General features: G+C 46.5%; 1 protein-coding gene across 1 annotated transcript; it reads left to right on the top strand.

Annotated features, from left to right (window-relative positions):
• The first annotated feature begins 515 nt into the window (after positions 1 to 515).
• Positions 516 to 9,990, top strand: LOC144669445 (rho GDP-dissociation inhibitor 2-like). Its single transcript, XM_078531878.1, has 4 exons — positions 516 to 622; positions 4,570 to 4,646; positions 7,112 to 7,175; positions 9,057 to 9,990. Exons 1-4 carry the CDS (start codon positions 571 to 573, stop codon positions 9,254 to 9,256), a joined length of 393 nt encoding a protein of 130 aa, XP_078388004.1. The 5' UTR covers positions 516 to 570; the 3' UTR covers positions 9,257 to 9,990.
• The last annotated feature ends 142 nt before the right edge of the window (positions 9,991 to 10,132 follow it).

Raw genomic sequence — 10,132 nt, forward strand, 5'->3', positions numbered from 1 at the left:
GGGTTGGGTAAGAGAGTGAGAGGGTGGAGTTGGGGGATAGGGTGAGAGGGTGGGGTTGGGGATAGGGTGAGAGGGTTGGATTGGGGATAGGGTGAGAGGGTGGGACTGGGGGATAGGATGAGAGGGTGGGGTTGGGTGAGAGGGTGACGTTGGGGAATAGAGTGAGAGGGTGTGGTTGGGGATAGGGTGAGAGGGTGGGATTGGGGATAGGGTGAGAGGGTGGAGTTGGGGGATAGGGTGAGAGGGTGGGGTTGGGGATAGGGTGAGAGGGTGGGGTTGGGTGAGAGGGTGAGGTTGGGGAATAGGGTGAGAGGGTGGGGTTGGGGATAGGGTGGGATTGGGGATAGGGTGAGAGGGTGGGATTGGAGGATAGGGTGAGAGGGTGGGATTGGGGGATATCCTGAGAGTTTTGGGTTGGGGATAGAGTGAGAGGGTGTGTGGAGAGGTCAAGGGCTAAGGCTTCAAAGGTTGTTGGCTGGGATTGAGTGAGCAGCTTTCAATGTGATTTCACACACTCTCACCCTGAATCCTGTTGTAGATCCCAATGCACCCAACGTGGTTGTGACTCGAATGACTCTCATCTGTGAGGAAGCACCCGAACCGATAACCATGGACCTTACTGGTAAGTGATCTGAGGCCAGAGTTGGGTCATCATATAACTGGTTACTTGTAGAAGAAAGTTCACTTTGCCAACAGGATGTAGGAACACAAAAACAGGATAGTGAGTGCCAACAGGATGTGGGCGTAGACCAGGATACGAGCGGACAGTTGGAGCAGTGAGATACCCATTCACAGTCAGGAATGAACAGTCTATCAGAGGCTCTGACTAACAAGGTTCACATCCCTGTGCCAATAAGAGTGTAATTAAACATGTTTTAGATAGAAATACATGGCCTTGTTTAGTTTACGGCCATTATTTAGTCCAATGATTGAAGAGCTTTTGTGGATTATAAACATAGCATAAATTTGCATCTAATTTTGTTTCAAGTCTGCGTAGCCCTCCCGGTACCTGAGTCACACGCTATCTGCAGTCAGTCCCACTGGTAACCAGTTGCTAGGAGATGTGAGGGGGCAACAAACCTGCACCTCCCTCCCTCCCTCCCTCCCTCCCTCATCATGAGACTCAGACTCAGCTCTGCTGCATTGTTAATGAGTTGCCAACTCTAGTTGGGCACATTCCTGGAGGTTTCACCATGTGACTTCCCATCCGGCCAAACAGCCCTTCTCCCAACTCCAATAAACAAAGCTATTCAAAGAAAATGAAATGAATACACAATTTCTTTAACACCCCAATAATATTTCACCCTGATGTTGCTTGTAACAGTGTGGAAATGAATCTTTAAATTCCACAAGAATCCAGGGCATTCCTGCAGGGTTGGTAACTCCCACTGGCACTCCAATACCCTGTCACCATTCTCCTATTTAACTCTTTTTGAAGTATTGACTAGGATTACCAACTCAAATAGTTTCAAACACCAGCAGAATGTGTCAGCACTCTGGGTACAAGAGAGCTGGGAGGCAGAGAACAAACCAAACACGAGCATCGATTTCCAACTGGGGCTTTATCACAGGGGTAAATCTCTGGACCGAAAATAACTTTCTGGAGCCGGGTTGGTTGGGTGGGGGGGGGGTGAGTGGTTGGTGGTTGTGGTGGTGGGGTGGGGGTTGGCGGGGCCTGGTGGTGGGGGGGGTGGGTGGTGGGGGTGGGTGCTGGGGGGGTGGGGGTTGGGGCGGTGTTGGGGGGGGTGGTGGTGGGGTGGGGGGTGAGGGGGTGGGTGGTGGTGGTGGGGTGGGGGTTGGGGGGCCTGGTGGTGGGGGGGTGGGTGGTGGGAGTGGGGGTGGTGGGGTGGTGGTGGTGGGGTGGGGGTTGGGGGGCCTGGTGGTGGGGGTGGGGGTGGTGGTGGTGGTGGTGGTGGGGTGGGTGGTGGGGGGTGGTGGGGTGGGGTAGGGGGTGGTGGGGTGGGGGTGACAAATGTTATGTAGAATAAACTAGTATTTACAGCACAGAAATGGGCCATTCAGCCCAACTGGTCCATGCTGGTGTTTATGCTCCACCTTGCAACTCCTCCCATTGACTCTTGGAAATGGTAAAGATTAAGGAAAGGAAGAATTTCCGTGGATTAACGAAAAATAGTGATTCAATCTTTAGGATCCTGAAGTGAGAAGCAGATTGTCAAAAATAGGATTTAAACTTATTTGTGTAATGGTAGCATTGATTGATCAGATGTGACGCAGTGGGTAGCACTCTTACCTCTGAGTCAGAAGGTTGTGAGTTCTAGACCCACTGGAAGAGCTGTGCACAAAAAATCTAGGCTGACAGTCCATGTGCAGTACTGAGGGAATGTTGCAGAGTCAGAAGTGTTGTCTTTCAGATGGGATGTTGAACTGAGGCCCAGTCTGCTCTCTCAGGTGGATTTAACAGATCAAGGGCAGGGGAGTTCTCCCTGGTGTCCTGCCCAATATTTGTGTCTCATCAGCATCACTAAAATAAATTATCTCGCGATTATCGCTTTGCAGTTTGCGGGATCTTGCTGTGCACACATTGGCTGCGGTGTTTCCTCCACTTCAACAGGGATTACACTGCAAAGAAAAGCATTCAATTTGCCGTAAAGTCAATGGGTCATTCTGAAAGGCACCGTATAAATGCATATTTTTTTTTCTTTTCGTCTCTAGGTGTTACAGGCTAATGCAAAATTGAACAGACCAAGACTAGTCGCCACTTTAGATTTTCAATGAAACACTCGGGGAAATTGAATGCACAATAGTTTACAATCTAGCCAGTAAAATGTGTCCTTCAGGCAAATGCACAACCACCTCAGCAACCAAACAGAAGTCCCGAATATGGTTTCGTTCAGGTCAAAGCTTCAGCTGTTGCAATTTGTTAAAAAAAAAGATTGGCACCAAACTTAAAACATCGAAGATAAAGTGACGCTGATCAATACTTCCTTTTTGAAATACATTTATTTTAATCTTGCCGCGCAAGGGTAGCTGGTGTGTATTAATGTTTCAACAGAAAAAATACATGTTCAAATATGGAGGAGGTTATAAAATGTAGGTCATTGGGCGTCTGTGAAGCTGTACAGACTGAAGCGCTCGCTCAGGAAGCTTGGCTCTGTGGGTTTACGGGTGACCTGATGATAAGATCTTGCACGCTGACACCTGCCAAGGGCCTGGACTCAGCTCTGAGTTTCTCCCTTAAATGGGTTTTGTGAGTATCAGCTTGAGACGACGTGTCAGCAACTTGCACAGATCACAACTTCTACCAATAAACCTTTGCAGATTTAATTGAACCAGTCAACATTTACTCATAGAAACTCCTCCCATGTTTTCTCCCTCGAGCCTCTGACCATCTCCCGCACACCCGCTGCCCCTCCACTGACCAGCTGTGCCCTGACCGGGTAGCCATCTGCTTCCATGAGTTGCGAACTGGTGCAGTTCCTGTCGACCATGTCTCAAACACTTGGTATCAGACAGATCTTGCAATAATTAACTGCAGCAGTTTACTGGTCCATCTGAACGTCCGCCTCAATAAAATCACATCCATTCCCTTCAACCTCCCCCAAGCTCACTTTGTGCACCTCCCCAATTCTCTCTGCTCTAGCTCTTCAGCTGTGGCTCCGCGGGAATCCCTCTGCCTCGAATGCAACCCCACTTTGGAAATTTGGCATTCAAGGTGCAGAACTGAAAGAGTGTCAGAGGGTCATTACTGAGAGAGTGCCGCACTGTCGGAGGGTCAGTACTGAGGGAGTGCTGCACTGTCGGAGGGTCATTACTGAGAGAGTGCCGCACTATCGGAGGGTCAGTACTGAGGGAGTGCTGCACTGTCAGAGAGTCAGTACTGAGGGAGTGCCGCACTGTCAGAGGGTCAGTACTGAGGGAGTGCTGCACTGTCGGAGGGTCATTACTGAGAGAGTGCCGCACTGTCGGAGGGTCAGTACTGAGGGAGTGCTGCACTGTCAGAGAGTCAGTACTGAGGGAGTGCCGCACTGTCGGAGGGTCAGTACTGAGGGAGTGCTGCACTGTCGGAGGGTCAGTACTGAGGGAGTGCTGCACTGTCGGAGAGCCAGAACTGAGGGAGTGCTGCACTGTCGGAGGGTCAGTACTGAGAGAGTGCCGCACTGTCGGAGGGTCAGTACTGAGGGAGTGCTGCACTGTCGGAGAGCCAGAACTGAGGGAGTGCCGCACTGTCAGACATCCCGGCTTTCAGATGAGATGTAAACCAAGGCCCCATCTGCTCTCTTAGGTGGATGAGAAAGATCCCATGGCCACTATTTCGAGGAAGAGCAGGGGAGTTCTCCCTCGATGTCCTGGTCAATATTTATCCTTCACCCAATGTCACTAAAACAGATGATCTGGTCATTATTACGTTGCTGTTTGTGGGAGCTTGCTGTGCACAAATTGGCTGCTCTGTTTCCTACATCACAGCAGTGACTGGGCCTCAACAGCACTTCATTGCCTGTAAAGTCCTTTAGGATATCCTGGTGTTGTGATAGGCACTATAGAAATTCAGTTTCTTGCTGATGGTTCTCAGCTGTTCCTGGCACTGACAGATTGTTCTGCATTCAACAGGTGACCTGAAGGCTCTGAAGAACACTAAGTTTGTGCTGAAGGAAGGCGTGTCCTACAAAGTGAAAATACATTTCAAAGTCAGTCTCACATTCTTGCATTTCCTTATTTGTCACGATGTTGGTTTGGTTCCCCAGGCACTGCTCCTCTCATGACCACAAGTTTCTCCTCCGGTCCTAGCCTATTTGTGCACCCAGTGTTTCTGCAGTTTGCTCGGTGCTTCTCTCTCTGTGAATCTTTCTCCTATTTTTTTATGATGGAGGATCGAATTCTGCAGGTTTTGCATTGTCTGTCTGTGTGTCTGCATCGATGTTTCAATCTCTGACCAAAAACCAGCTGGGATTCTCTCTGCATCAAAAAAAACCTGTTTACAGGAGGAGGCCACTCTGCCCCTCGAGCTTGCTCTTTAATTTGATTGGATCATGGCTAAACTCTTTAAACTCCATTTACTCACCTTAGTTCCATACCCTTCGATATCCCTGTCCAACAAAAATCTATCAATCTCAGCTTTTTTGGGGGGAAGAGAGTTCTAGATTTCCATTCCCCTTTTATGTGAAAAGTGCTTCCTGACATCACCTCTGAATAGCCTACCTCTCATTTTAAGGTTCTGCTCCCTCATTCTGGATCCTCCACCCCGCCAACACCCACCTGTCAGAGGAAATGGAATCTCCCCATCCACCCTATCAAATCCTTTAATCATTGTAAAAACCTCAATTAAATCACCCCTTAATCTTCGATATACAAGGCAATATCTCTGCAGCCTGACCTCATTATTTAACCCTTAAAGTCCCAGTATCAGGGTTCAAAACATGTTTGTCACTAGTATTGACTCTTTGAGATGTGTGTTCAGGTTTATAACTGAAGGCGATAGGGAGCAGACGGAAAGGAGAGAGAGCGAGAGAGAGAGAGGAGAAAGTGAGAGAGAGAGAGGGGAGAGGAAAGTGAGAGAGGAAAGTGAAAGAGAGAGAGAGACAAAAGTGAATGAGAGAGAATGGAAAGCAAGAGAGAGAGAGTAAAGGAAAGAGAGAGGAGAGAGAAAGAAAGAAAGAAGGGAGAGGGGAGAGAGAGACAGAGAGAGAAAGAGAGAGGAGAGGAGAGAGAGAAAGAAAGGAAGAGAGAGGAGAGGGGGGAGAGAGAGACAGAGATGTATCCACTGCCTGTACCTACACATCATCCCATCGGGTGAACCTTGACTATAACAGGGATTTACTTTGAGGAGCCAAACGCCAAGTGATTTTTGGCCTCGGTTTTGTTGATCTGGTTAATGCTGAGGTTGAAATATTTTCACAGAAGCCACATATTTTGGGGCTTTTATGGTTTGTGCCTATTTATCTGTAAATTTCCAACCTTGACATATCCAGAAGGGACATGTGTAGAACTGGAGGTTTTTCACACACAATATGTGTGTGGGTTATTAGTGTTCATAAGCAAACAGCTCTCACACTCTCTCATTAAACTAACTGTAGAAGCAATGTTATTAATGACATGAAATATCATTGGCCCACGTCTACAAAGTTCAGCCCATCTGTCATTGGATCCGTATTATTCCTATCTTAAAGAAGTAATGTCAGAAAATCAGGAATGGAAAATTAAAAATTCTAATACATCAAGCAGAGTTAATGTTTGACTATCCCAGGTTAATACCACATGGATAGATATTTGGGTATATTTGCCACAAAAATCATCTTTTGAAAGGGACTGTGTCCATATAACTGCGTAACTTTGCTCAGCTATTCTCAAACCAAATTAGGAGACAACTCTACATTCAGAATCATCAATCCTTGGAGATGCCCAGGATCTACCCTTAATTCTGATTTTATCTCAAATGCACTTGGAGTGTTTGATGGGGACTGTGCAGGAGCTTTACTCTGTATCTAACCCTGTGCTGTATCTGTCCTGGGAGTGTTTGATGGGGACAGTGTACAGGGAGCTTTACTCTGTATCTAACCCCGTGCTGTATCTGTCCTGGGAGTGTTTGATGGGGACAGTGTAGAGGGAGCTTTACTCTGTATCTAACCCCGTGCTGTATCTGTCCTGGGAGTGTTTGATGGGGACAGTGTACAGGGAGCTTTACTCTGTATCTAACCCCGTGCTGTATCTGTCCTGGGAGTGTTTGACGGGAACAGTGTAGAGGGAGCTTTACTCTGTATCTAACCTGTGCTGTCCTGGGAGTGTTTGATGGGGACAGTGTAGAGGGAGCTTTATTCTGTATCTAACCTGTGCTTTCCTCGGAGTGTTTGATGGGGACAGTGTAGATAGAGCTTTACTCTGTATCTAACCCGTGCTGTCCTGGGAGTGTTTGGTGAGGACAGTGAGTGACAATGTTCCACACTCCAACACTAAAGTCCCTCACTTCACCACATCAAAGCCTCTTTCCAACCCAAAAGAAACCTTAATTGAAATAATGGAAAGGAAATTGAAACAATTAATTCCTGTGTTGAATTGACACTCCAAACCTCAGCAGATTCTCTCTTTCTGAGTCTCGTTTTATTCCATGAATACTTTTACTAACTTCAGTGAGAACTGAAATCTTTTCTTTTTCCAGGTAAATAAAGAAATTGTTTCAGGATTGAAGTATGTAGCAACCACCTTCAGGAAGGGGATAAAAGGTAAGGCAATTGTGAAAAGAGATTGAGTTTTAGCTCACTGCCGCGGAGTGTTACTGGGTTAGTTACAACTGATATTTATTCTCGCTGATCGCACTGAAAGTGGGAATTGAGTGATATCTGTAACTGGCATCTTCTGGTTTTCTCACTAGGGATCCAGTGAATAGATCTACTCCACCATGTGTGGGTACAGCACTATACTCATTATGCTACTGAACTAATAATATAGAAAACAAGTGTTCAAATCCCACAATGGCAGATTGAGAAGTTGAATCAAGCATTAAGATCAATAAAAGTCACCATGAAACTGCCGATCATCATAAAAACCCATCTGGTTCACTAATGTCCTTTAGGGAAGGAAATCTGCTGCCATTACCCGGTCTGGCCTACATGTGCCTCAGGACCCACAGCAATGTGGTTGACTCTTAACTGCCCCCTGAAATGGTCTTGTAACCCCTCAGTCAAACAAAGAAGGCAGCTCACCACCACCTTCTCAGGATAACTAAGACAGGGCCAGCTTTACCAGCAATCCAGTCAATCCAACATTGGAACCGAGACACACTTCAGACTGTGAATCTTGCAGAGAAGCAAGAGGTTGTAAGGACATTAAAACATAGTGGGGTGGGGGTCAGAGGTCACCAAGCGGATGTGCTTTTGAATCAAATGCTGGAGAACGAGTCACAGTTCACACCCTGGTGGCTGGGTGACAACAATCCATTTGGATCCCAAAGAAATGCTCCTGAAACTTTTTAGCTCAGGAAAGAGTGTGGAGCAGGTGAGGCCAAGCAGACCAGCTCCTGCAAGGTTTCCCTCCCTGACATGAATTTAAGCTCAGAGCGGGAGCAGCTGGACCAAGGCATCAGTGAGAACGTTGGCTGGAATTCATTGCAATTCATGAAGCCCCAGTGATGGTAAAGAATTATCAGTAACCCTTGTGAGCACTTAGAGCTGTACAAATGCACCGTTCTGGGTAATTCCGTTACATTAATGTAGTATAACAGTCTGGCACATATAGGGTTAACGTGGGACTGAGTACAGTACCGCCCACACTGTGATGTAAGAGAACACATAGGGGGCAGTCTAGTGTTGGACAAAGCTGTGCGCACAAGCAAGCATGGAGGCTTGGAACCTTTACTGTATATATGTACATAGTTCTTGTAGCTAATAAATACATACAGTTTACCAACTTAAGACTACATTAAGACCTCCAGAATGATAGCCAACATCCTGCAACAATGAACAGAGCCCATGTTTGGTTATAATGTTTTATGGATTGGCTGAGTCCTTGCTGAATATTTACCTGGTGTTGGGAAATGCAATCCATCTGTGCATCCTCCACACTGACTTTACCAATCAATTGATACAGGTGTCAGTGTGGCTCATTGGGTAGCACTTGTGTCTCTGAGTTAGAAGGCTGAGGCTTCAAGGCTCAGTCCATAAATTTAAGAATGTAATTGAGGCTGGAGCTCCCAGTGTAGTACTGCTGCCCTGTTAGAGGGAGGACTCCACTTTCAGAGGGTCAATACTGAGGGAGTGCCACACTGTCAGAGATGCTGTCTTTCAGTGAGACCTTAGACCACTGCTCTGTCTATCCTCTCAGGTAGATTTAAAAATATTCTAATGATTTTATTTGAAGAAAAGCAGCGGAGTTTTTCCTGATATCCGGGGACCAATATTTATCCCTGAACAAACATCAGTAAAGCTGATTATCTCATTGCTATGTGTGGTATCATGCTGTGTAGAAATTGACTGCTGTGCATTACAACCGTGAGTACACTTTAAAAGTTACTTCATTGGTTGTGAAGCACTTTAGTCTTGAGGTGATGAAAGGTGCTATAGAAATGTAAATTCATTCTTCCTTCTGTCTTCTCTCTATCCGATCAGTGGATAAGGTTGTGTGCATGGTGGGCAGCTATGGACCACGTGCTGAGGAATACGAGTTTGTGTCCACACCAGAGGAGGCACCAAAGGGCATAGCAGCTCGTGGCACTTACACTGTGAAATCGAACTTCACAGACGATGACAAGAGTGACCACCTGAGCTGGGAGTGGCTCCTGAGTCTTAAGAAGGAATGGAAGGAATAAACTGTATCAGAGAGAGAGAGAGAGAATGTTACAGCAATGCAGCCTGCAACGCCCTTATAACCCACACTGGCTATTCGTAGAACCCGCTCAGCTCAGCTCGCCAATCAAATAACTGCAGCCCACAGTCCTTGTGCCATTGAAGCGTACCAGCTCATCCGACCAATCAGAATTGGTGACATTAAGGGAATGGATGGAAGAGAAAAAGATTTACCCTGTTGGGTGGAATATTGCTCTCTACCTCCTCTCTCTACCTCCTCTCTCTTCCTCCTCTCTTCATTTCCTCTTTCTCTGCCTCTTCTCTCTTTCTCTCTCTCTCCCACCCCTTTCATTCTCTCTCTCCTTCTCTCTCTGTTGCCTCTCTGCCTTTTCTCTCTCCCTCCTCTCTCTACCTCACTACCTTTTGATCTCTCTCACTTTCTATCCTATAGCCTTCTCTTTCATTCGCTCTCACTTCCTTTTCTACCCTCATTCATTCTCTTACTCTTTCCTTTCCCTCTGCCCTATCTCTCTTTCTCGCTCCCTGATGTTCCTGTACCTTGTTCTGTAAGGTGATCTCAGAAGCATACAACGCCCAGCTTGCAGAATCGAGGATTCGATGATGTGATTGTGCATGTACCTAATAATAACAGACAACAACTTCTGTGACAAGTTAATATTGTAACAACCATCTCTGAACTCGAGTATCTCTGGCTGTTTGCTGATTTGCCTGTTACCCTGTAAATTGCCAGTATTCACCCACCTTGTTGAAGTTCAGTTATTAAGTTGATTTTGCTCTGTCTGTTGTCTGATGTAATGTTTTTCCAGTAAATTAGATAACTCCCTCTTTATCTCTTGCTTTTAATCATTTTAATAATCAGGTGTAAGTGGCCTTTGCAT

The sequence above is a fragment of the Cetorhinus maximus genome, chromosome 29, assembly GCF_964194155.1.
Source record: "Cetorhinus maximus chromosome 29, sCetMax3.hap1.1, whole genome shotgun sequence".
In the NCBI taxonomy this organism is placed as follows: Eukaryota; Metazoa; Chordata; class Chondrichthyes; order Lamniformes; family Cetorhinidae; genus Cetorhinus; species Cetorhinus maximus.

Coding starts and splice junctions, on each gene's coding strand:
- LOC144669445 (XM_078531878.1), top strand. CDS start 571: ATGACTCTCATCTGTGAGGAAGCACCCGAACCGATAACCATGGACCTT. Junction 4,647..7,111: donor AAGTGAAAATACATTTCAAA/GTCAGTCTCACA, acceptor TTCTTTTTCCAG/GTAAATAAAGAAATTGTTTC. Junction 7,176..9,056: donor CTTCAGGAAGGGGATAAAAG/GTAAGGCAATTG, acceptor CTATCCGATCAG/TGGATAAGGTTGTGTGCATG.